This window comes from Trichomonas vaginalis, chromosome V (assembly GCF_026262505.1).
Source record: "Trichomonas vaginalis G3 chromosome V, whole genome shotgun sequence".
NCBI lineage: Eukaryota > Parabasalia > Trichomonadida > Trichomonadidae > Trichomonas > Trichomonas vaginalis.
In genome coordinates this window covers 25810848-25837474 of record NC_067207.1, presented here as the reverse complement: position 1 = coordinate 25837474, position 26627 = coordinate 25810848, and the positions used below count along the sequence as shown (strand labels likewise).

The 26627-nt window shown below is 33.9% G+C and overlaps 10 protein-coding genes and 5 pseudogenes across 15 annotated transcripts, besides 2 other annotated features; 9 read left to right on the top strand and 6 right to left on the bottom strand.

Moving 5' to 3' along the window:
* Positions 1-92: 92 nt before the first annotated feature.
* On the bottom strand, positions 93-3476 carry TVAGG3_0403210 (platelet formation protein family; the record flags this gene model as incomplete). Its single annotated transcript, XM_001307459.1, has 1 exon — positions 93-3476. One exon carries the CDS (start codon positions 3474-3476, stop codon positions 93-95), a length of 3384 nt encoding a protein of 1127 aa, XP_001307460.1.
* A 1404-nt stretch (positions 3477-4880) lies between these two features.
* Positions 4881-5094: a mobile genetic element.
* Positions 5095-5468: 374 nt separating this feature from the next.
* TVAGG3_0403190 (D-erythro-sphingosine kinase protein) lies at positions 5469-7087 on the bottom strand (the record flags this gene model as incomplete). The annotated part of the gene is made up of 1 exon (XM_001307458.1): positions 6155-7087. The coding sequence occupies one exon, from the start codon at positions 7085-7087 to the stop codon at positions 6155-6157; it is 933 nt and encodes a 310-aa protein (XP_001307459.1).
* Positions 7088-7716: 629 nt separating this feature from the next.
* On the top strand, positions 7717-8043 carry TVAGG3_0403180 (PHD zinc finger-containing protein; the record flags this gene model as incomplete). The annotated part of the gene is made up of 1 exon (XM_001307457.1): positions 7717-8043. The coding sequence occupies one exon, from the start codon at positions 7717-7719 to the stop codon at positions 8041-8043; it is 327 nt and encodes a 108-aa protein (XP_001307458.1).
* A 410-nt stretch (positions 8044-8453) lies between these two features.
* TVAGG3_0403170 (uncharacterized protein) lies at positions 8454-9914 on the top strand (the record flags this gene model as incomplete). The annotated part of the gene is made up of 1 exon (XM_001307456.2): positions 8454-9863. The coding sequence occupies one exon, from the start codon at positions 8454-8456 to the stop codon at positions 9861-9863; it is 1410 nt and encodes a 469-aa protein (XP_001307457.1).
* A 1088-nt stretch (positions 9915-11002) lies between these two features.
* Positions 11003-12394, bottom strand: TVAGG3_0403160 (uncharacterized protein; the record flags this gene model as incomplete). Its single annotated transcript, XM_001280881.2, has 1 exon — positions 11408-12394. One exon carries the CDS (start codon positions 12392-12394, stop codon positions 11408-11410), a length of 987 nt encoding a protein of 328 aa, XP_001280882.2.
* A 3794-nt stretch (positions 12395-16188) lies between these two features.
* Positions 16189-26627: part of a mobile genetic element that runs on past the window's edge.
* On the top strand, positions 16477-17528 carry TVAGG3_0403150 (annotated as a pseudogene). The gene has a single exon. A coding segment is annotated over exon 1 (1052 nt).
* On the top strand, positions 20333-20966 carry TVAGG3_0403140 (annotated as a pseudogene). The gene has a single exon. A coding segment is annotated over exon 1 (634 nt).
* TVAGG3_0403130 (protein of unknown function, DUF4108 family) lies at positions 21007-21426 on the top strand (the record flags this gene model as incomplete). The annotated part of the gene is made up of 1 exon (XM_051232832.1): positions 21007-21426. The coding sequence occupies one exon, from the start codon at positions 21007-21009 to the stop codon at positions 21424-21426; it is 420 nt and encodes a 139-aa protein (XP_051102562.1).
* Positions 21443-21901, bottom strand: TVAGG3_0403120 (uncharacterized protein; the record flags this gene model as incomplete). Its single annotated transcript, XM_051232831.1, has 1 exon — positions 21443-21901. The coding sequence occupies one exon, from the start codon at positions 21899-21901 to the stop codon at positions 21443-21445; it is 459 nt and encodes a 152-aa protein (XP_051102561.1).
* On the top strand, positions 21938-22811 carry TVAGG3_0403110 (annotated as a pseudogene). Its single transcript has one exon. A coding segment is annotated over exon 1 (874 nt).
* Positions 23103-23968, bottom strand: TVAGG3_0403100 (annotated as a pseudogene). The gene has a single exon. A coding segment is annotated over exon 1 (866 nt).
* Positions 24495-24695, top strand: TVAGG3_0403090 (uncharacterized protein; the record flags this gene model as incomplete). Its single annotated transcript, XM_051232830.1, has 1 exon — positions 24495-24695. The coding sequence occupies one exon, from the start codon at positions 24495-24497 to the stop codon at positions 24693-24695; it is 201 nt and encodes a 66-aa protein (XP_051102560.1).
* On the bottom strand, positions 24724-25314 carry TVAGG3_0403080 (uncharacterized protein; the record flags this gene model as incomplete). The annotated part of the gene is made up of 1 exon (XM_051232829.1): positions 24724-25314. One exon carries the CDS (start codon positions 25312-25314, stop codon positions 24724-24726), a length of 591 nt encoding a protein of 196 aa, XP_051102559.1.
* Positions 25566-25955, top strand: TVAGG3_0403070 (uncharacterized protein; the record flags this gene model as incomplete). The annotated part of the gene is made up of 1 exon (XM_051232828.1): positions 25566-25955. One exon carries the CDS (start codon positions 25566-25568, stop codon positions 25953-25955), a length of 390 nt encoding a protein of 129 aa, XP_051102558.1.
* Positions 25982-26441, top strand: TVAGG3_0403060 (annotated as a pseudogene). The gene has a single exon. A coding segment is annotated over exon 1 (460 nt).

The window sequence follows — 26627 nt, the reverse complement described above, 5'->3', positions numbered from 1 at the left end:
ACTTTTACATTCTAAAATTTTTGTAAACACAAAAAAGTGCCAATATCAGTAAAGATATTTTTCACTTTTTTTTTCATATAAAAAAACAAATTTCAATCAAAAAGAGCTAAAGTCATTACTTTTCCTTGTTTTGTTCCGAACAAGACAAGATTAAATTCAGCTATATAATCTATTGCCGTCACATTGAAGTCAATAGAGTCCTTAGACCAAACTAATTTGCCCATTGGCATATGAACAATAGCGAGTTTACTGTTTTTAAGGGTGAAAACAGCAAATGACGAGCCAGCATTCCATTCGAAGACATTTACGCACTCAAATTTCTCTTTCGTTGCGAAAGATGTGATTAATTTCAAGTTAATATCGTACAAAGCCAAAGAAGACATATTCTCGTTATTAAAAGCAACGAATACATATCCACCATGCATCATACGACAGAATATTGGAGTTCCTTTGTTCTCCTTAATCTTTTTCACTTTCTTTCCATTAGAAATCATCGACAACATGATTTCTCCTTTCTTTGAACAACTAACTGCCATGTCATTCTCTACTAGCAATGATACACATGTTACTTTGCTGTCATGCGCATCTTCTCCGTAAATAAATTCTTCATTTTTCCAAATTGACACTTTTTTATCTGAATTTCCAATTAAAACAATGTTTTTGTCAACGGAAATAGCAGTAACCATGTCATTGTGTATCCTCGGCATCAGTTTAGTCTCATTGTTGTTATCTGTAACGTTGAAACCAGCATCAAAGGGAAGTGACCAAATAATTTTGTCACTTTTTAGGCAAACCGTCGAAAATTCGTTTTGTTTTATTTGGTAACGAGTTTCGAGTTTGTTCTTTGTTAAAGAGAGAGATTTCGAAGAGTACGTCATTACAGTTAAGTCCTGGGAGACAACTCTAACTGTGTTTTGGTCGAAATGGTCCAAAACTAAAACAGGGGAACTCGAAAATTCATAGAAAACAGAAATAGTTCTTGGACAAGGAGTAAACGGTGGATTGATCATCCTCTTGAATGGATGTTTCTCTGTAAATAACTTCTTACAGCCTTGTCCGTTTTGTGAAATAAACTCTTGAATTTCAGTCAACTTCCCTTTGTCACTTTTTACTTCCTCGGTTAAAACTTCTTCGAAAAATATTTGGTCAGTGTTTAATCTCGATGTTATTCCGAAGATTGTATCGATCCAGTTATTGAGTTTTGCTGTGACATAAGGGCTTTCCAGTGCCATTCTGTTTTTAGTGATGAAATCTGAGGAGTTTTGTGCCCATTTCGGTAATTTTTGGTTTGTCAAAATTTCTGACATGTAAAAATATTCAGGAATTAATTCTGTTTTCTGGGATTCCCATAGTTCGTTAATATCACAATCGTTTTTGAAATCAAGATTTCGCAAAACAAATTGTGGCGAAATAAAAATGTCACATTTTTGGATTCTTTGGGTCAAATCTCTGTAAGTGTCAATTGCATTGAGATCCAAGGATTGGGAGTCGAAATCCTTGATAACCCATGGGAAAATAGGATACTGGCAAACATCGTTGTATGATCTTCCGGCTAAAATGTTCAAATTAAGGATATAATCAAAATTAGTCATTTGTCCGCCGCACCATTTCTCTTGGACATCAACAATACGCTTCTTTATGTCATTATCCGATGTCTGAACAAAAGGAATTCGATTGTTTGAAGTTAAAATCGCTTCAATAACTGATTGTCTGTTTCCTGGAGCGAAATCAAAGAAGTAAGCATGATAATCACGTGTAAATACTTCAATTGCGGTATTTAATAATAAAAATGTCCTGAAATAAACTCCATTTATATCATCTAAAATTATTCTTAACTTTTTCGAGTAATCAAAGAGAATGGCTTCATTAGTAACAGTAAAGACACCATCGTATGCCTTGTTTAGCTTCACAAGTTTAGCAGGAATTCTTAATTTGATGTTTTTGTCTTTTCTTTGATCTGTTGTCTCTTTTTCAACTGGAGAAGCCCTTTGTTTGAGAAATTCTGTGTAATCTGCTGGTTTTTCTTCTTGTTTTTCGTTGAATTTCTTATCTTCTACAAATATATTTCTTAAATTATTAGGATAAACTCTATTAAATAGTTTGTAATGAAGTTCTGGTACATTTGAAGGTTGTTCTGACTGTTTAATTTGTTTTTTGACATCTTTGAGTAAATTCTTTGAATTTTCATAGGATTTGTTGATAATATCGACATTGTTAACGATATCCTGATAGAACTGAACTGTATCCTTCGCTAAAACCTTTGAATATTCAACAAATTGATTTTCTATCTCAGAAAATTCTTCGAGAATCGTATAAGCGAAGTGATGACCGTACTCCTTGAAGCAACTATCGAATGAATCAATGGATTCTCCCCATCGCAACTTCATTCCGTAATTATTATAAATATTTCTTGAGAAAGAAGTGGCATCTTCTTGAAGATATATATGGGAAGTATGATTCCTATCAGTAACCATGTAAGTATGCAGCAAACCAGCCATGTAAATTATCCACAACTGGCTGTAAGCACCTGTAAGTTTTTTCTTGGTCGGAATATTTTTTGTGAGGATTCTAATGTGGCTCTGGAATGTGGTGAAGTGAATTTTATGCTCCAGACCAATAGAAAGTGTAAAAGCGTAGATCAGATACAAATCTGGTAGTTTGAGCAATGAATTTGTAGGTTGGAATACGTAATCTTGGAAAGATTCAATAGCTAGTAAGTATAAGTCTGCTAATTCTGCATCTTCCCAAATAAATTTTTCATTTGTTCGAACTTGATAGCAAAGAGTGAATTTTGGCAGTGTAGAGTGTAAGTATGTATATAATATTTGCTTGTAGTCTTGTTTTTCCGCTGTTTCTGTTGTTGAAATCAAGAAAAATTTCGAAGTATTTGGAATAAAGAAGAGATATTCGAATATTGATCGGAAGAGTACTCCTATATACTTATTTGTGACCGATTCTGCATGTGTTGGCTGCAAAATATGCATTTTTAACATGGCGGAAAAAACAAGTCGAGAAATATGAGAGTAATCGTGTGATACTTGGTAGGAAATCGTATTAACAATTGCATTTATTCGATCCATGTTCTTATAGATTGTAAGAGAGTAAAGTTGTGAGAGTATTGTTATTATTGGCATACATGAGAGAGGAATTTCGGAATAATTTATGGAATGCGGTATTTTGTCCATTAAATAAATGATGAATGGTATATCCCATTCAGAACGATCCGTTATCAAATTTGTTTTTTTCATAATATTCGTTTGGAGTATTGTAGTGAATTTATTTGCTTCATTGTCATCAGGTAATGATGATACAGCCATTAAAGCTGATGTCATGAGATCTAAATTATTAAATTCGAAATTTTGTTGTGAATCCGAACTTTTAGCAAAATCTACTTTAGGCTGTGATATTTCTTTTGTTTCTGTCTTAAATAGTTGATTGAAAACAATGTTGCAGTATTCAGATTGAGGAGAAGTCATAAAATAAAAATTGCTTTTTGACGGCAAAAAAAAATCTGGTTTATTTTTATTGGAAAACGAGATTTCAGAAAAACCACAATTTGATTCGGCAAGTAATGAAAGCTATGAATTCACAATCTTGCTAATGGTCATGCAAAAATCGAATTGGAAATAAAGGTAACTAAACTCCTTTCGCCGATCCGATTTGCTCCATATTTAAAATATAGCTATGGCATTCCAAACGGGAACCGCGGTTGGTTACCATGGATTTCCGTCACCGGTCACATTTTAAAGATTTTTAAAGCCTTATAAAAATATGCTTTGTAAATCATTTTTTGTAAATCGGCAAAAATTTGGTAATTTTCTTCAACTAATAAATCTGCGAATAGCATTTATAATACAAGAACAATCTTTTAAAATGCGTTTGATTCATTTTTGTATAATTTCATATAGGCACATATATTCTTCCGGGACTTTCCGTGATTTTACCGTAAAATCATTAGTTTACACCAATTTTTCCGTATTTTGAATAGTTTACTGCACTTTTTCCGTAAAATTGAGTTACGGGAATCCGCAAAATTTCCGGACCTCATTTTTCATAGAATATAATAATAATATTTGATAAAAAGATATATTATTTATATTTTTGATTTTTGAATTACGGAAAAAGTGAATTGTTAACTTGATTTTTTTATATGGTTAATTTTTCAAATGATATTATGAAGATCTAAAATATTAAAAGTAAAAAATTGAATTACGGAAAAAGTGAGGTCAAAAGTGAAATAAATTTGCAGAACAATTTTCATTGAAATAAGACATTGAGTATCACACTTTATTGAATCAACATCTATAAGAATGAAGTGTTTTGAAGCTGAAATAATATTGAATAGAAATTAATTTTTTCTGAAATTTTGAATGAAATTATGGGAAATAAAAAAATTACTAAATATTGTATTCATACAAATATATTATTTTAAAGGAAAAATAGATGCTGATAGAAACGATGAAAAATTTTGAAAACTTTACAATTAATTTATGTTCGTTAACCACAGAGCTTGCAATCCAAAGCTCACGTTAGACTACAAGAGTCATGAAGTCTCATACTAAGGGATATCCAACATATATTTTAATAATCTAATGTTTGTGACAAATATTCAACATAAAATTAAGTTTTCGTTTCGTTACAAGGCATTCATACTTTGGAGATATCATATTTAATGTACAGAAAAGTTAATATTAAACAATACATGCTAAAGAATTAATAAATAAGATAATAAAATAAATTTATACGTAATTACTTTCATTTAATATGCTTTATGCTGTATAATATTGATTAAGAGGCATTAAAAGGTTCCATAGTCTGCTTTTATAGGCAAGATTTTTGATAAAAATTTAAAATTTTGAAAAATGATGAGAAAAGGAAAAAAAAGGTAAATGAGAGCAAGAGGAGGGAAAAAAAAGAAAAAGAAAAGAAAGGGAAGGGAAAAATAAAAGAAAGAAGGACATATAAAAATTTAGATGCGCATTCTTAATGCCGAGGCGGCTTGCCGCCGAGGCGCGATTTTTTTAGGCCTCTACGGTAACCCGGCAATGTTTTTTTAAATCTTGTACAGCCCTAAATATAGCTTGCATATGTAGAAGAAAAGCGAATTTTGAAGTACGCCCCAAATCCACCAACAGGATTTCGAGCTACTAAAAAGGTACTTTTAAATGTGATTTTTTTTATAAAAAATTAAATTTATTTTAAGATCAGACTAAAAACTAATTTTATGGAAAATCTATATCGACAAATTTATTACTTATTGGGTATATAGATTTTTTGATTATGGCGATTATGTCTGATATGCTTCCAATAAGCCAAAAAACATTTCATACTGATTTCTATAAAAGGTATCTTTATTATAGAAGTGTAAGCTATATCTGTTTGTTTTTTTATTATAACAAATTCAAAATTCTCTTATAAGGACTAGATGAAATCTGTATTATTAAATCATTAGCTAAATGAAGGTTCAAATAGAAAGTCAATATCAATTTATATGATACTGAAACCAAATAGTTCTTTTAATAAAAGATAACACGCTGAAAATTATTGAGTATTTGCAAATCTCAAAAATCTATTGGTGAATTTGGCTCAACTTTTAAAATTATAACATCCATATCAAATCATAAAAGCAGACAAAAATTAAAGCCAAACCTATCGGCCAATTTTTTTTTGATATTTTGATTTTTGAGGTATACTTTTAAAAGTGGATTTAAAGCACTTATGAAAAAACATTAACTTCTGTCGTTATGATTATTGATTTAGACAATAATGATTTTAATCTTTGATTATCAAAACACTAAAGTCATCTTTTTAACATTTGCTTGGTAGCATTAACTCAAGTCTAAAGTACTATTTTATGTGGCACTCTTAGAATTTTTGTATTCATTGTACACGCTGAAATAGTACCATTAAAGTTATGGCGGACTTTCAAAATTTTTAGAATTTCCTCCAAAATAAATCAAAATTTGATCAAAAATCATCAGATTTAAATATGTTGCTATTGCGGACCATCTTTATGAAACAATAAAATTTTTGACAACAATTTGCAAGAGTAGTTGGACAAAAGCATCTGGTACAATCAACTAGAAAACTGTTTGTATGCTTATTCGAAAGTTATTAGATCTATAAGCCCATTTTTATAAATAAACAAAGAAATTTACAAAGAACAAACTTTAAGTTTTTTCTTTTGGAGAGAAACAGTCATTTCTGTTCTGAATTTGCATGGCTCTCCATCTCTATGAACAGGAAGTGGACGATCTGATTTAATATGAAGCTTTTGACACCTGATAATACTAACTTCTTTAAATCTATCCAAGAGTGATTGAATGCCTACAAATGCTAGTGGGAAAAACGTTAAGATTTTGATCTTATTATTGGTATTTATCACGAATACGTCCAAATGATCGTCAAATGGTGTAGCATTCGGAGCTAATCTGAGTCCACCTCCTTCGCACGGATCATTCATTGATGCAACAAATAAACATTGATTAAAAATTCTAGTGTCTTTATCATCAAATGTAACAGTAACTTTTGCACATTTGAAAGTAAGCATATTTTTGAATGCAATGATTGTATATGTGAGGAAGCCCATGTGAAACTTATTTAGAAAATCTTTGATTGGAGAGCTGTAAGCTTCGTGACAAACAGCAGCATCAAAACCAATTCCACATGATACACCGAATTTGTATGTTTCATCCTCTCCAAAGTCAACAACACCAACATCAATTTCAAGAGTTCGCTTGGGATATAATACGCATTCAAGAGCTTTCTTAAACTTTGTTGGAAGACCTAATCCACGCGCGAAATCATTGCTGGAGCCTGTCGGTATATAGCTAAATGTAACGTTATCGAAGTCAGTGATACCATTAATAACCTCATTGACTGTTCCGTCTCCTCCGAGTGTAACAATAATTTTCTGACCTTTCTCTTGGCATATTTCTTGTACGATTTTTGTAGCATGAAATTCGAATTGTGTCAGGTGAAGTTTATATTCTATATGATGCTCTTTGAGCTCCTTTTCTATCAATTTCCATAATGCTTTGGATTTTCCGCTCTGGCTGCTTGGATTAACGATAAAATGGTACATCATCTGAAAAAATATAGAACTATTCAATTTTTTGAGAGATTATTAGAAAAGTATTGTTCGAATACACGAAACAAGTTGAGTGGATTCAACGTAAAAAAGGATAATTGAATTGAAATTTTGAGAGGCGGAATAAAACTCTCTGAATTTTGCCATTTGATATTTTTATGTATATGCATCCCCACCATGATCGAATGGAAGTCATTTCAGAAGAATATGGCTTTAAATAATGCCATTGATTTCTAAATTAAAGGATTTGAAGCATGACAATCAGTATATAAACTTACAAATAGCACCAAATGATATTTACACTAACGAATTTAATAATATACTGATAATTTTACGATTAATATCAAAAAATCGGAGTTTATAGGCAAGCCTGTTACATAGCCTTTCATAACATTGTGTGATCATTGGCTAGAAGCCTGATCTTTTCGAGGATTATTATATCTCCAAAACCATTTCCCATATTTTAGCCATTTTCAACCAAAATCGGCCATAACAAATATGCATTATTAAATTTGAATCAAAAACACATATTAGATTGTTATGATTGTTCTCTGGATCCGAGTTGGAACCTGAAATTTCGACTTTGAAAAAATAAGGCTAAAGTTGATAAAAAAAATATTGTTGTAATGTCTGAAGAAAAGCCTTCATCATCACTTCTCAATTTATTGCATGATAATGCTCCTCCAACCACACCGATCGTTAAGAAGATAGCCGCTGGCCCCATTGTTTCAAGGAAATTTAATAAACCTTCAATTCCTGAGAACTATCTTGCAATTGCAAATGCGTTCTTACTTACACCTGATATGACAGGGCCTTCCGATACTCCGCTATCTCAAGACGACCAACCAAAATCAGAAAATAGTGAAGTTGAAGTTGTTCAAGAAACCCGCTGTATTTGTGGATTGACACATGGATCATCTGTACAGATACAATGTGATTCTTGCATGAAATAGCTTCACGAAGATTGCGTCCATCTTAAAAACGCAAAGGACGCCAATCCATTCATATGCATTTATTGTCAGTACGAAATCGCAAGAGCGGTCAAAGCATATGTAAGGCAACGCTTAGCATCATTGTTACCAAAAGCTCAACAATTAGAGAAAGATATCCAAACTGGAGCTCCAATACAGTACATGCCATTATGGAATGATCTTAGCGATATTGTTACTGATATCCAAGAAGTCTTAAAGTTGATTCCGGAATTATTAAGTTCAGAAGAAAATGCATAATTACTATAATTTATTTTGTTTTTTTAAAGATAAAAAGTGACGTGTATCAAGATTTTGCTTTACCTGATAAATGTGTAATGCTCAATAAAATTTTTTGACACTTTACCGTGTAAAAATTTATCTAAAAAAATCAAATGAAAAAGTTTTTATCATTTCTCAAACTAGGACCAAAAGAAGATGATGAAGAAGATCAACGAATGATGGCTTCGCCAGATGAATTTATTGTTTACATTAATGAACCTATTGAGGAAGACTTAAATGAGGTTTTTATTGAAAAATCTTATAAGTCATATCGATATTTTCACAAAGGGAAACCAGATAAAGCATCAAAGGCCATGTTTACGGACAAATTTAACCAAGTAATCGCTTTAGTTCGAAATTTCTATATTACAAATTTAAATAACATTAAGATATTACGCAATTCACAGTATATGTACCAATTTGTAAAGCATGTTGACTATAAAATTGCAAATGAAATCATCGAAACGTTCTTAGATAAATATATAACTCCGATAAAACAAAAACTGAACAATATTATTCAATTATATACAGAAAAACAAGCAACTGATGGACCAGTGTTCACATATATCGATGAAAGAATTAAAATTATTTCTTTAGAATTTGAAAATTTTCAAGAGTACAAAAATAATCGTGATTTTGTTTTATGCAAGGCTTATCAAGATATCCACGATATAGCCAAGCAAGCTGAAGACGAATTACCTCAAATATTTTCACAGGACGTGTTTAAAAAACTTTATGATTTAATTATACAGATTATTTCAAATCAAACGAACAAAATATGCGAATTATTGTTAGATCCAGTTACAGTAAGCTGCGCGTACTTCCAAGTCCTCAAATTATCAAAGTCTTCCAAATCTGCAAAATTATCTGTACTTTTCCATGTAATTTTAACATTATTTTATGGTAGACTTACAAAGTTATACGGATATTTCGACTTTATGAGGATCAAATCCATTCAAATCACTACAGATGATGAAATGATGTTAAAAATCGTTCCACACTGCGTAGTTCTATCCAAAATTTTATCAATATATCCGGATTCGCCATTAGATGACTTCAACAAACGATTCCTTTCTATATTTGCTGATTTTTGTGGTAAAATTACAACATATAACCATGATAACTACTCAGAAATCATGTTTCAGCTGTTTAAAGTTATTGATGACCCAACAATGCGAAGTTACATGAGGCATTCGATGCGAAATAGGTCAATAAACATCTTTAGAGAAGTTTTTTCAAATTATTTGCCGGCTTTCCAGAGTATTCTCAAAAAAGGGAATATAGATGATAATAAACAAATGATGCTCGCACGTCTTGAGCTAAATATGATGCTAAAACCCGCATTAATAATGTTAATCAACATTATTCAAGGAATGTTTATAGATAAATACCTTCCTGCGCTTCAGAATGAATCTGTAGATGTTATGAAAGAGACAGCTCTTGAAACTGTTGCAATTGCTTTCAAAGACAACCAAAAACTTGTTAATTGTTTTGGAAAACCAGAAACTATTATTGTCTTTTAGCTAATATCTATTTTTTGTTGTTTTAATTTCATTTATAAATCTATCTATGTTAAATTTCCTTAATTTTTATACTTGATTTGAAATTTTTTTCTTGATATTGAGGTTAATGGTTTGATTTGAATATACATCAACATATTAATCAATGAGAAGCCTAAAATTCACTTATTGTTAAATGGAAATTGAAATGAATGAAAATGAAATTTCAAAAATTAGTTTGTATTTAATGTTTCTTTCATTAACAATTTCTGACATTGTGAGATCATTTGAAAAATTCAGAATAGATATTGAATTAACGACAAAGCAAATTTTTAATGTCTTCCACTTCCTTCTCCAATGAATTTACTCTTATATAAATGATGTTTGGGAGCACTTTTATGGTGGATATAATTCAACAGATCATACAACAGATGAAATCCTTGAGAATAAAGAAGGAAATTTTCATGTTCACGATGTTTTATTCACAAATCATAGTGCACAACTTATTAGACTCAAAGATAGTTCTAGCAATCGACTCCTTGTATCATATTGTGTTTTTGATTCTAATCAAGGTTATCGTTGGGATGGTGGAAACATTTATCAAAAATATGGTCAATGTGTTCAATATAGAATCTGCAGTATCAAAGCAATTACAAACAACCGTGCATCGCATTCATATATATATTCCAATTCAAAGAATTACATGATTGAATCAACTTTAACTGGATGCAAAGATAGATTATCAACTATTTATCACCAGTATGGCGAAATTCTTCTTCAAAATATAAATATTTCAAATTCAATAGCAAGAGAAGATTTTGCAGGTTATTCTATTCAAAATAGTGGAAACATTTTATATTCAACATTTTATAACAATGAAGCTTATGGAAGTTCTTGTTTAAATCATTTTTATGGTACATCTAATCTTAAATATTGTAACATTCTCTCAAACAAATGCTGGAAAGGAACAAATAGATATAATGGTATTATTTTAGCAACTAATAGTAAAGTTTATTTGGATCAATGCATTTTTCAAAGCAACAGCGGATATTCTCTATTTTGTACATGGGTACAAAGTTCCTCCGATGTTGTATCTATTATAGCAACTAAATGTTATTTTAATTCAAATTCGTGTAATACAACCAAACATTCTGTGGGCCGAGCTGAACCTTCAACACTTTCTATACAAACAACAGGATGGTTTAATCTTGATAATTCACATTTTTATACAGCACTTTGTCATTCAAATCGCCCTATTAATCTTTTAAAAAGTGTTTCATTAGACAAAACAAAATATAAACAAAATGTGGATCAGACAATGAATGTCAAAATAATCTTTGATAGAGTAACAAATCAACAATTTAATATTCAAATTTACATTGATGATGTTCAAAAATATTCAAACACTGAAATTAGTGGATCTCAATTATATCAATATCCAATAAACATTCCAAAAAAAAAAAAAAAAAAAAAAAAAAAAAAAAGGTAGTGGGGCTTCCAGGGCTGCGCCCCTCTAGCCCCCTGAAGATGTTAGTATAAAATGAAGTTTTTATTCTGAAATGTTTGCTTTAATGTTTTTTACGGATGGAAATGAACTGGATATCGTCTTCTTCTTCTTCTTCCTCCTCCTCTTCTTCCTCTTCTTCGTCATCGTCGGCGTCGTGGAAGAGGACGTAGTTCATCCAAATTCTGTATGGACGTCCTGATTTGGATTTAAATGAGATGGACATATTTTGTGTGAGTGTTATTTCAGTTTCGATAAAGAGTTGGTGTGCTGGTTTGAATATATGTTCGACGTAGGAGAATTTGTGCAACTCATCTTCTCCCAATTCTGTATTGATACAGACTTCGATGAAGTCACCACTGAGAATGTCTTCACCTGTGGGCATATCCACAACAATTAAATGAACGACACAATAGTTGTGAAATTCATTAGTAGGAAATACTGTTGCAGGCGTATTATATGAGGGGAAAAATGTTTTTGCTTCCCCAAATTCATCTGCTACTTCATCTTCATCGTATCCGTTGTTAAAAGCTTTAAATTCATGTACAATTTGAGCAAATTGTTGACGGAGATTTGGTGGCATACGTAAGCAAGCTTGTAACAATGTCCTACCTTCCACACACTCAGCAAATATGGGAAGGTAGGAACATATAATATCCGTCAATTGGTCCTGGTTGGGGACCAATTGACAGAGTTTTGTGTATGCCGTTATTGTTTCTTTAACGGTATTTGTGTAGATACGGTTATATGGAGTATTTCCCTGGTTGTTAAGGGAAAAATACTCATCCGATTGTAATTTCAATCTTGACCTCAACTCTTTGTTCGGTATTCTTTGGTCTATTCTTAGAGCTGTATTTGTTCGTGCGGGCTGTGGTTTTAAAACATTCGAGTCAAGTTTTAATTGCTTCGAATTGGATGTCGATTTGAATTGGGAGTCTTTTGAGTTCTCCTGAGCTTGGTTCTGTATTAAAGACTGAATAGCAGTGTCAGCTTCTTGTTTTTCGAGATAGTATTCTATTGAATTGGGCTTCACTGTTCGAGACGCGTACATTAGACAAAAATGAACTGTTTTTTCGGACTACTCATAGAAAAGTTTAAAATAAACCGTTTTCGTCAACGGTAACCCCCTCTATTTTTTTATTTTATTGAAAAGTCTCCGTTGGCAAACCGTTCCATCTCAAATATTGAATGAACTATAAACGTTTTTTGTTTTCTATATATACTTTTTTGTCCAACGGTAAAACTTTTTACACAACGTTTTTTGAGAGTCGTCGCCGTTGACTTTTTTGTAGAGCACTCAAAATAGTATAACTTTGTCCGGACAAGTAAGGGTCTATCGTCGCTACAGGAAAAGTTACAGGCGTTCCAAGGAAGTATACTTTGAGAAGCCTTTTCCCCTTATAGAATGAGATAGGACGGTTATTTTACAAAACTGACAACACTTTGACCGAGTAGTTTTTTGTGCTGAACAAAAAGTGTCATATAAACATCTGTCAAAAACCGCTTTTTAACTTCACTTAAAATGCCACGTAAGCTACGTAAGAATATACGTAAGAGGAAGAGAGCATTGAAACATCCAATAGTAAAACTGACACCACAACAACAGTTGCAACAACAAATGCTGAATGACCCCACTATGTTGCAACAAATGTCAAGCAATCCTATGCTTTTAAACCGAGTTGTTGGTGCACAGAGTGGAGGTTTAAGAGCGGCACTTTTAGCGAAAATGGCAGGCTATGGTGGAGCTGCAGACGGAACAGCTTATAACCCTCAAAGTCAAATGAATTTGAGTTCACTCAAAAATCAAATAACAGATGTCAAAAAGTCAAACATAGACATACAGAAACAAATAAGTGAAAACGAAAAGAAACTAGAATATGACAGACACACAAAGAAACTCAATGAGTTAAACGTAGAGAAAAAGAAGAAAGAAGAACAACTGAAAGAACTAAGTACAGAGGAATATGCGAAAAAAGTGTCAGAAAAAGCAGCAGAAGTAGCAAAAATGGAACAAGATGTAAATTTGAAAAACCATACTACTCAATATAAAGTACTGAAAGATGAAGAGATAAAACAAAAAGCCCTGAAGACATATATGGATAGCGATGAGTATAAAAAAGAAGTTGAAGCAAATGTAAAGGCAGAAAAACTTTTACAGTTGCAAAACCAAACCGTACAGTATGAAAACTTAGCACAAGAAAGTAAAAATAACGACGCGGCTATGCAAAAGGCAATGAAAAGCGCAGAATATATAAAAGCTAACAATGACTGGTTAGATGCCCAAGCCAACGCTAAAGCAGCCCAACTCATAGGGTCAATAAGGACAAAAATACAAGCGGATGAAGACAGTTCAAATGAAGCTTTAACGAATGCTGACTTTAAGAACGCCTTCGAAGCTCTTCATAGTAAGGTGAAACAAGTGAACGACTTCTCATCTGGAAAGAAACTGAAGTCTGAAGGTTTCGACAAAGAGTTAAAAGAAGTAGCACAAAATATGACGAAAATAACAGATGCAGCAACGAGACAGGCAGTTCAAAGTGCCTATGACGCCGTTAGAGCAACTGTTGTGGAAAGTCAAGAAAAAGAGTTACAACAGACCAAAACAGACCTAGTAAATGCTTTCTTAAAAACGAAAAGTCAGGTAGGACATTACGCTGCAGATGGAACATATGTGCCAGCTGGTGGAACTTATATACCAGCTGGTGGAACTTATATACTAGCTAGTGGAACTTATATACCACCAAACCCTCCAAGAGAAGCACCTGCACCAGGACTACCTAGAACATTTACATCGTCACATGGACACAGACACAGGCATGCACCAAAACCAACACAACAACAACAACAACCAGCACAACAACCAACACAACAACCAGCACAGCAACCAACAGTTCAAAACCCTGCACAACAACAACCACAAACAGAGCAAGGACATAAAAGAAGTAGAGAACAAGGAAACCAAGAATTCTTAAAAATGCTTAAAGAAGAGTGTGGTTTCCCAGATACTCTTGACTTTAGTGACAGATATAAAGAAGCTATTAGAAAGTTCAAGGAAGGAAATACTGACCCGAACCTATTTAGCTTTATGGCTCAGCACCAAAACGGATATAATCTCAAACCTGGAAAATACAAGCTCGCTAAGGGATATGATTAATAGCATATCATCCAAATGACATGGATGAATTTACTCCGAGATATTTGATGTCAGAGCTAAATGACAATTCAACTTTCGTCATGAAACGCGTAAAAAATAGAGACGGAACGAAAGAACAAAAGCTTATGAATGCGGATGACGTAGATAGGGAAATTGTTAAAAACGGTCTCGGAATATATGAAATGCCAGCAGATGAGGTACAAGAAACTCCACAGGAAGAAGTTCAGATACAACCAGACATGGAAGAAATAGTTCAGCAACAACAGCTAGAAGAGCCTGAAGGAAACGAACAAGTCCTCCTTTGGAAACTAACTTCACAGAACTAGATGAAGATTTGGAACAGCCGAAAAATCTTGACCCTCAACAAGAGTATGCGGAGAATATGGAATATTTCCAAGAGTCTAAAAAAAATTCGGCTGACATAGTAGAAGAATATCGAAAAATGTTTGCCGACATACAAAAGACTCCAACACCAGATGAAAATATTCAGCATAGAATGGAAGTACTGAAAGAAAATGTACACAAATACAACAACCCTTTTTACTTACGAGCATTTAACGTTCAATCTTCGGATGAACTCGGTGAAAATAAAAGGTTAAATTTCAAGAAAACATATAGAAATGAAACATTGTTTAAAGTTCATTCAGAACCTAACCAAGATGGAAACAAACCTACTTTTGTTTCTGCAGACGATGGAACTACAATGAGATGGGTCATAAAGCTAATCCAGATAGGTGGTTCATAAACTTACAACCACAATTCCAAGAAGTTGTAGACGCAATGGAAGTCAATGGTGAACGAGACATAGCTGGTATTTTAAGCGCGGCTTTAATGCCATTGAAAGATATGAAAGATGCAGATATTTTGGACCAGTATGAAATGAACATGGCTGATGGAAATATAACACCTGACGTTCTAAGAACATTTATCTCAAAGAACTACACAGAACCATAAAGATGGTATATTTGGTGAAGAGTTTAGAAAGAAAGTTAGGGAGAGAGAAGGAAGAGAACCTATTGTACATGACCTTGCAAACGAAAGTTTACAAAATGTCATAAAAACTTACTTTGCAGACAATGAATCGAGAAGGGATGAATATTTAAGAAAACTCAAATGGACAGTACCAAATGAAATGTTAGTATTGAAAAACATGTTCCTTGACAAAATAAAACCAACTACAGAAATAAAACGACGCAAGACTGAAAGATTGGGTAAAGCTTTCCCATTCACAAAAGATATAGTTGGTAACATGGAAAGAAAACCAGAATGGCTACAAAAACATATATTTGGAAACGAGCTTATTCCATATGGACAAGCTCTGTTTGAAGAGCTTGAACCAGGAAACTCAGGAAAGAGTCATGCAAACAATACGCAAAGACTCAAATACAGACTATGACAAACTCTTTCTAGGATATAGGTTACCTGAGATGGGCGACCAGAGCCAAAAGGCAAAAAGGACATGGGAAATTTGCAACATACTAGATGAACATAATGCAAAGATGCAACAACTTCAAGCAGAGGGCAATGAAGGAAAAAGAAGAGTTAAAAAACTCAGTCAGGAAGAAAGTAAAGCTTGGTCCACGTGGGTTCTATTATGACATATAAATCCAACTATTCTATATTTTTACTCATATGAAATGTACGCCGCTCAGAATATAACGCCAACAGTTTTGGATGCTATGAATGGAAATGTTTCCGAATGGTATAACGAATGCGACAATGCCATTAGAAGGTCAGAAATAGTTCCTGGAACTTACGAATATACAACTGCTGTTTCTTATGGAAACGTAGGTGAGTTTGGAGAAGGTTCTTCAACAACAGTAGATATTGCTTGCGACAGGTTTCATATAATTTCTATTGACAACTCTTTCTTATACGTGGAACAAGACATTGAAATAAAACCTTCTGCCAAGTTGTCTGACAAGAAAGGTTGCAATGGAATTTTCTATGTCGGATACCAATATGCTCCAGAAGTTTTCATGGGATATAAGATATATTCTAACTCTGACTTAGTTCAAACAGTAACATGGGCAAACTATGAATGGTTCGCTTTGAGAAACTCAGTACAACCACAAGCTAGAGAACAAACAGACCAGTATGCAACTATTGAGAAAATAAGAAGACTTGACCCTAACGTTCCAGGAGTTTATGTTAACCTTTCTGGACAAACTGCAGCAGCAGTAACCAAAGTAAAATTGAAACTTAGAGTTCCTTTGTCATCTTTCCTCATCTTCAGGTTTTTAAGATACTTGCCAAACTGGGCAGGAAAAATTTCTATCGAACTTACTCCAAGCAAAAATAACTTAGTCATTGCACCAACGCAAGACCCATTCACTCTTACTGTAGCTGGAACGTGGAGCCAAGTTCTGTGACTTTTGCAAAGACAAAGTTGACTTAGACTTTGGTTTCTCAAACCTCAACACTGAAGTAAACTATTACTTCAATGCTGCTGGAACTGCTTGGGACCCAGTTAAGTTCACATGCGAAAAGTTTGAATGCAAGAGAATAGAAAGCAGACTTGCAGTCTATATGTTGGACCCAGATATTTCAAATGCTTTAGCTGCCAAATATATTGCAGTTCCACTTATGTTCCCTATACACCAAATATCTGTCAAAGACTTTGCAGGTGAAGTTGGAAACCAAAGTGCTGACCCAGGTGCAAGAACAGATATTGCTTTGACAACTGCAATAAACATGCAGATACTATGTTTGTACTGTTCAGACGAACTATAAATGACTATTCTTGTTTCTACAACCCTGGTATTAAATATCATATAAACATAGATGGCAAATATTATCCAAGAGAAGAATATTCTACAGTTGAGGATATGAGGTCATACAACTTGACATTAGATGCTATGAACTTTAACAACAACTTCACAACAACCATTAACCCTGAAATGCAAAGTTCTATTATGCCATATGTGAAAGTATGGACTCATACAGGAGGTCAAAAAACTCAATATACAAATGGAGACCGTTCAAACTTTTGGCTTGGCATTCCATTTGCTGACTCAGAAGACTTTATGGGTGGTATTTCAACTGTTGGTACAGTTCAAATACAATATACTGGTGACAGAGACGGTCCAGATGAATTGAAAGCAAAGAAGTTTACAAAACCAATAGCACTTTTCACGGAAGATGCTCTTTTGAAGATTCGTTCGATGAAACCTGCTGGGGCTCCTCAGATTGGTATAACGACAGCTTCCATCGAGCAGATTTTGGCAGCAGGTCAGTAAGTTGTTCTTGAACTGACTTCTCTCCGTCAAATATTGACAGTACGCCAGTTTTGACATAAATTGTATTATAAACTTACCTTTAGAAATATCTGTAAGTTTTGTTGTTATATTTTTGTCTGCTTCAAGAACTTTCACCATTTCAGTTATACCAACTTTCTTTGCTTTATGAAAATATTTTGGTTCAGCAAAGACTGCTATTCTATAACATTTTCCATTGTTTGTATAAAGAACTATTCTGTCAATGAACTTGTATTGTTTGTGTGTGTAAACTTTGTTCTGCTTCAATTCGAAGAGATACTCAAATACGTCCATCTTTTTATTCTAAGTAAAATGTCATTTCCGAAAAATAGAAGCGTAAGTGTTTCAAAAGGTTTAATGGCGGTGGCAGATGTGAAGTTAAATTCACCAACTCAAACAAACAGTCAAAGTGTTATTGTCAATGTCAAAGAAAGAGATGTTGAAGTGGGGAAACCATACGAAGACGAAGATGGTATAACAATAGTTCCTGTAAAAGAACAACCAACATACCCTGAAGTTAGCAGAGACTTAAGTTCTGTTGCAGATATTCGAAACGACTACCAACAACTTAAAGACAAACTTAAAACTCAGGAGAAGATTTGTCAGGCTTTAGGTATAATGTTAAACTTGGTCGAACACAACCCTGTAAAAGTGAACTCATATGTCATTGCACCTCGTGAAATTTTGAAAGAACTATTGAAACTTTTGACAGAGGCAGACGATATAAACATCAAAGAAATAGAACCCGACATTGCTTGCTGTGGTGTTTCATATAATATCATTGACAAAATATACGTTATGAAAGGAGGTGAAACGTTGAACTTAAAATATAGTTTCCCAGACGTTATAAAAATATTTGACGACCACAACATTTCATTAAAGTTTATTTGCTAAGTAAATGGCAAAACTTCTTGAAAGATGTTTGAAGAAAAATAATATAGACTTTATTTCATGTAAAGGACTTTACACACTTTTGAACGATATGAAAGACCCTGTTTTGTTTGTTCGTGTAGACAAAGGAAAGTTCTATGTCTTTACAAAATATTTGAACTTCTTAGACAGAGAACTTCAAGAAACGCCATGTGAAAGTTTAGATGAAGTTCTTCTCCACTTTCAGAAAAACTTTTAAATATATGTAAATGGCAGAAGACATAGTGGTTTATACTATTACGACTAAAAACCCTGAGTCATATAATTCTATAACAACAAACTTACAAAGTCCTCAAGGACGATATTGTAGACTAACCTTAAACACAATGACGACTAAAGCCTGTTTTGCTTCTTTGACACCAGAAGATTTTATTGTTGTGAATGGTAAAAAATACTTCTTTGAAGATACTTACTCAGATATACCACCAACAGGTTTGTTGACTTATTTAATACTTTAAGGACGGATGTAACATGTGCTGCAAACTAGAGCAGGTTTCATTATGTTTGGATGTCCGACTGAGTTTAGTATAAACGATATGAGCTATAATACAAAACTTATATCTGGTTTTTACTACCAACAGTTTCCTATAACAGGAAAAGGTGTCATACAAGGTCTATCTGTTCCATTGACTTTAAGTACACCTATTTTATATATTGTTTCAAAACTTAGGTTCAAAAGTGCTATTCGAATGTCGACAGAAACTACTATGACCAAAAGATACTCATGCGTATAAACAACACATTCTCTGCTGGTTTGCCTATTGTTCATTCGAATGCAGAGTTTTCAGCTTTAGTAAACTCAAACACTTTAGCAAACATAAACTTAACCTTAGTTGACGCAAACTTTGTTCCTGTAAAACTTTTATGTCCTATGTATTTGTCAATGACGGCAGAAAGTTTCGAATTGGAAGATGCAACTGGTGAAAGTATTGTACTACAAGAACAACTTCAACAACAAATAGCTCAAGAACAACAAATGCAACAAATGGAACAAATGCAACAACAAAGTCAAGAATAAAAAAAATATTTTTTTTTTATTTTTATAAAAATGTACAGAATAGACGTTTCAGATTTTTATGACTTCCAAGCGTTTCAGAAATATGTGTCCATTTCGAGACTATAACAAAGCAGTCGAGAATTTGAAACGTTTAGTCATTTATGTCGACTCTGCCCAGAATGTTATGTCATGAAAGAATGGGATGTTGTCTTTAACAAACCAAGAGCGACAATAGTTTCAGAACAAGAATGTAAACAGAAAACTTAAGAAAATAAAAGTCGTACAAGTTGGTATGAAGATGTTAGATGCTTGGGATATCTTATTGTCAAAGTTAGAAGATTTTTCAGTTCGTGGTATAAAGTTCTATACACCTTCTCCAAACTTCTATTCTATCTTCACTGGATATAAATACGAACAAGTAGAATGGAAAGAAAATGTTATAGAAGCTTGGTTAGACCATGTCAAAGAAATTATATGCAATGGAAACGAAAGAGTCTATGAGTATATCTTATGTTGGTTTGCAAACATCTTACAACATCCAAGTGCTAAAAATGAAACTGCTCTCATCATAATTGGAAAACAAGGAACAGGTAAGACACTTTCTTTACAGATATCTTATGCAAACTGTTAGAGGGCTATTCGAACCCGAATATGACAAACTTAGAAAACATCTGCGGTAAATTTAACTCTTCAATAGAGATATGAAAAACTTATAGTATGTAACGAACTTCAAAGTATAGATACAACAAAGGTTTTAAACTCAGATGCTTTGAAGAGTCTTATAACAGACAAAGTTGGAGTTGTTGAAAGAAAATATAAAGACCAAAGAGTTTGTGAAAATGTTGCAAACTTCGTCATGGTTTCAAACAATGTTGTTCCGATGAAGTTAGAAAGTTCTGACAGAAGATATGTAGTTGTCAGAACGTCAGATTCTCATATGCAAGATACAGAATATTTTGACGACTTAGCAGAAACTTTGACACCTAACTTTTACAACCACTTGTTCTCATATTTCATGACATTAGATATTTCTAACTTCAATCCAAGACAAATTCCACATACCGAAGAAAGACAAACATTGTTAGAAGCAAACAAGAGTGTTTATGAACTGTTTATAGATGAGACTAACTTTGAGTGTTTAGATGAAAGGTCATTGTACGATTCATATAAACAGTATTGTCAAGAGTATGGTTATATGGCAGCTTCTAAACGTACATTCTTGGCAAATGTCAAAAATCTTTTAGATGTTCAGAACGGCGTATATACAAAGAAAAATTTTTCCTGAGTAAATTTTAAAAAAAATATTTTTTTATCCGATAGAAAAGATGATGAAATTCATCTCAGTCAACAAGTACATGTCAGGACTTAAAGAAGAACTAGACCCATTCACATATTTGAATGTTTACTTCTACCATTTTGAAAAGTCTTCATTCAGCAAAGTTTGGAACATCGAACCAGTTAAGTTTGCTATTGTGACTAAAAATGGTGCGAAATTTGAAGACTTAGACATAGAAGGTTTGTTAGCAGTCAAAGAAAGTTTTGACAGAAGGTTTTCAAACCTTAAAGAAGGCAAAGCATACAAACTTGTTATACCTTATGAACCAAAGAAAGCAGACGACTATGAATATTATGAGTCTAAAGTTGTAGAAGTTCAAGGTAAATTGGGTAAAAAGATTTTAGAGTCTAAGCCAGTGTTTACTCCTAAAGAGGAAGAGAACATTGACATTGACCCAGAAATGTTCTAAAAATAAAATTTTATTTTTACATGTCAAATTTCTTTTTCTCTGGAACTGGTTCAGGTTCTTTCTTCTCTTCTTCTACTTTCTTTTCTTTCTTTTCTCTCTTCTTCTTCTTCTTCTCTGGTGGAGTTATGTCAAACTTCTCAGAACCATATTTTTGTAAAAGGTCTTTGTCCTTTAATAGCTCTTCTATTCTGTTTTCTATTTCATCTTCAAGAACAGCGCATGTGTCTTCTTTGCATTCTAAGAACTTTTGTTGGACTTCATCTTTCCAATCGGCGTCATCTCTGTCAACAAGTCTGTCATTGACAAATTTTAAGACTGCTCTTTTGTAATGTTTTATGGTTTTGTCATATTCCCAGAAACAGAACTTTAGAACAAATTCACCTTTCTTGTTTACACTATGTAAGATTTTATGGTCGACAGATGTTTTGCTGTCAAAAAGCTTGTCTCGAATATAGATAGCGAAATCGCTAGACATTTTCAAAAAGATAAAATTTTTAATTTTTCTAAAAATATGTTAGAAAAAAAGTTTGCTGACATTGACAAGAAATTTGAGAATGTTTTAAACAAGAACAAGAGGAAGTTAGAAAATGCTCAGATAAAGCCTATACATGACAAGTTCTTATTTGCTCAGAATGGTATAACAGGTCTAATTGCACCACCTGGGTCGGGTAAGACTTTCACTTATCTTAAAATGGCTGCACAACAACAAGAACTAGATGAGAAGAACCCATTCTATGAGTTAGTTGTTATTTGTAGTACTTCTGGTCAATTTGACCAAACCGTCAATTCGTTCAAAGATATTATAAAGAAGTCTAAGTTAGTATGTATAAAGGATACTGAGTTGTTGGATTGGATAAAGAAGTACCAAAGAAGAGTTTTGAAGTACAATGCTATAAATGAGTATGTCAATTCGAGGTTTAAAGACCCAAATGAGGAAATGCAGAGAATATTAGAGAAGAAACACTTCAGAAACAAACAGAAAGAGATAGAATACATTTCGAAGAAATTGCAATCTTACGATTGGAAGACTTACCCTCACAGATGTCTTCTTATCTTAGATGACTTTGCTTCTCATCCTTTGTTAAAGAACAGAGAACAAGACATGTGTCGAATTCTTAAGAAGCTCAGACACTTCAACATCTCTGTTGTCATTTGTGTACAGACAGCAAAGAGTTTAAGTAAGGATGTTAAAAGAATACTTACTGATATCATACTTTTCCCTGGATTGTCCGAAGACGATTTCATGGAAACTTATGAAAGAGTCCATGGCAGGTAAGTTTGACAGACATGAACTATGGGAGAAGTACAAAGTCATACAAGAACCCTCATACTTCTTTCAGAATTCATATCTACGCGAACAAAGTTCAAATTTAAAAAGTCAATAAAAATAATGTTAGGGTAGATGGGTATATCTAACCCGATATCTACCCTCTTTTCTACCCCAGTTATTTTATAAACGTTTTTACATGGTAAACGTTATTTTTAAAATTTGTGAAAACTCAACGGTTTGACACATGCCCTAAAAATTATTTTACTCAGAATTTTGTGCTGAATTCAATAAAAATATATTTAGGGTAGATGGGTATATCTAACCTCTTTTTCTAACCTCTTTTCTACCCCAGTTATTTTATAAGCGTTTTACATGGTAAACATTGTGAATTCGTGAAATTCTAAACAGTTTCGTAGCTTCTATTTCTTCACGAAGGATATCGAATGTTTTCACAATGCCGAAAGTTTCTTTATATTTCTTCTTGACATCTGAAAGAAGGAAATCGTCAGCTGTTGGATAGTTTTGTTTAGAAATGTCAACATGTCCATTTTATCTTCTGCTGGTTTCTCTGCCTCCCTCTTTAAGTCAGCATAGTCGTTTCGCATACGTTTCTATCTCTTTGACGGAGTAGTTATATTTCCTCATTGCTGCTTTACATTTAAACATTGTGGGTTCATTTTTGCGTTATATTCTGAAACCTTACCTGCTAAAACAACCAAGGCGTCAATTGCTCTCTTTAACTCAAAAGTTGCGGGTTTTATCTGTTCATTCCATATCTTACCTCTTCTATCTTTATCTCTTATCTGCCATACACATTTTGCAACTAACGAAACAAAGTTGTCGTAGGTCTTAAAACTCCCCAGATTTGTATATGTCAGAGATGTTCTTATATACCATATCGCAATCTTTGTCCATGACTTTGTGGTTGCAATGAAATCCAAGAAACTCATAGTTAACCTTTCGTATGAACTTCTTTATTTCTACTGAGTCAGTTGCTTTGACTTCTATTTCATCGAATTCTGGAATAGTAAGCTTTTGTTGTTGGATTTCAGGCAATTTGGGTAAATGGTCAATAATATCCTGCATTTCATAAAGATACTGTTCATTTGTTTCATCTTTCGCACTACAGTTCTAAATTACTTGTTAAAAGTTCTGCTTTATCTTCTGGATTTCTGTTTCGAAAGTATATGAAGAAGGAATGAAGCTTTTCATCTCTACTAACATTGAAGTTGGGTTCATGACTAAAGAGTTTGGTGCTGTTGTTGCTAACATGTTCTTACAATAAAAATAAAAAAATATTTTTTTAAAAAAACCAACTTTATTTTTTATTTCGGGAAAACTCATGAAAATTCAAGAGGGTAGAAAAGAGGGTAGAAAAGAGGTTAGATATACCCATCTACCCTAAACATTATTTTTGGTGTAAAATTCATGAAAATTCATGAGGTTAGAAAAGAGGTTAGAAAAGAGGTTAGATATACCCATCTACCCTAAATTATATTTTTGCTGAATTCAGCAACAAAATTCAAATTGTAAACGGTTTAATAGAAAAAGTGTCATTTTTTCATGTCCGAAGACTCGAAGGTGCAACACTTCCAAAATACCGACGAACTCAGAAGAGCAGCATGGCAGTATGTTCTTGACAACTTCTTTGAGTTCTCCAGGCACACCTTGGAAAATGCTGAAGAACTCCGACATAGAGAATTTGGAGAAATTGCACTCCAATACTACATTGACAAACAAAGGGTAAACAAAGGGTAAAATAAGACTAAAAACTTAACGTTTAAAAAGTGACATTTTTATGAGCTCCGAGTCACCGAGAAAACTTGGTCAGATGTTAGCAGCTTACTTCCCTGAGGAGGATGGAAGCGTTACATACGTAAGGTTCAAAAACAACGAACCTGGAATTGCGTACCAAATTCGCAATTACATGACCATGGAAGAGTACGAAAGGTTCCTACAAGAGAAACCAGCTCTAAACAACTCAGAAAAGAAAGAGTAAAAAGTTTAACTCGTAATTGTTTATTTTTTTACTTGTATGGGCAAGCTGCAAGAATGAAGTCGACTATCTCAGTCTTTGTCTTGACCAGTTGGACTGCTCTTGCGAGTACGTCTGTTTTACGGTCTCCAGCTGGTGTCTGACCTTCGTAATTGCGCATGTTCTTGAGAGCTCCAACTGTAAATGATTGTAGGATGAAGAGTCTCTCAGACTGCTTGAGGTAGTCTTCACGGTCACGAACCGAATCTGTGGTACGAGTCGAATCGGTCGATTTGAGGGAAGAGACTGAAAGCCTGTCGTCTTCCATAGGGGCTGTGGCATAATCTTTGCGTAAACGGTTCAGACCTTCTTCGAAGTCTTGGTCTCTCTTCGATTGAGATTGAGATTGGAATTGCTGGGGTGGAGCTTGCTGGAACATCCAAGGGTTGGGGAAGTAAGGCATAGGCTGAGGAGGAGGGTAGTTCGGGAAGCCTTGTAGTGGAAATTGGTAGTAACCTTGAGGTGGAAATTGGTAGTAATTTGGTGGAGGGACTTGCTGGAACTGAGGTTGCTGAGGTGCAGGGGCTGGTGCTTTAGGTTCCTCTGGTTTGGGAATGGGCTCGGTTGGTGGTACGTCGGACATCTGTTTGTGGCTTAACCGTCGGAAGGAAAAACCTTTCCTGTCGGAAGGAAAAACCTTTCCTGTCGGAAGGAAAAACCTTTCCTGTCGGAAGGAAAAACCTTTCCTGTCGGAAGGAAAAACTTTTTCTGAAGTTCGACCAAAAGTTCTCAATTTTCGAAAATTTGAATGGTTTACGGACGGACAACTGGAAGAGTCCTTCCTGTCGTCGGGAAAATTTTTTTCCAGTTGTCGGGAAAATATTTTCCTGTCGGATGGAAGGACTCGGAATACCAGAAGGATTTGACGAGGCAATTTACCTTATAGAGATAAATGAAGTTGTTAAGCAGTACTTGCGCAGGGTAATGAAGCCCAAGGTCAAGTTCACCACTATTTCTGGAAGGTCTACACTTCAGCTCGAGACTTCGACTGGAATTCCAATTCAAATACCAGACGGGACAGCCTACGATGGCATAAAGGACGCCAAAAGAGAAGCTCTTGTTAAGTTCCTAAACAAACGTCCTTGGATAAAAATACCAAACAAGGAGAACCCCCTACCCCATATGAAATTGGCAATTCAGTCTCTCCTTCACTTCTCGGGTCAGCCGTTCTACATAACCTGTGAAGGCGACATCCAACCAGTTCAGTCAACCTTAACGTTTTGAGTAAAAACATTTTTTTCATTTTTTGAATGAAGCAAGTTAAATTCGTCCCACACCAATCTCAATGGACCGATGAAGAGTTTCAAGCATGGTTGAAGGTGTTGAGAACGACATAGACGGCGAACTTGAAGGAGCTCAAACCACAATTGCAACCAAAATTGCAAGTCAAGGAACAGATAGCTCCACTTAAAGCTACCAAAGCTACTCTTGACCTCATGGATACTTACCGTTTAGAAGTAAAGAGTGGAATAAGACAATTAAAATTAAAACTTCTAAACTACGAAGCTATACTCCAAAAGTTAGCAGAAATGAGAAGACTTTACCAGAGCTACTTACATGTAAGGGACTTACCTTCAAGCAGTCCGACCAAAGATGAATTTTCTGACATTGTCCCAATTTTGTCCGAAAGTCAGCTCAGATGTTTTGAACTGCTCCCAACATATCCAGAATATGAACGTTTGCCTGAACTCTTCCGCAATCTCAAAAAACGTTTTTTGGTTCTCATGTTCGAAACTTTTATCGGAAGAGACAACAAACGTTCAGAAGAAGAACAAGATATTATTTTAAACTTGTTGTATGACTTAACCGTCATAACAAGCTTTTTGAAGTAAAACCGTCATTCTCAAACCACTTCATTTTTTCGATGTCCGAACAAGCACCGAAGCCGAACACAAT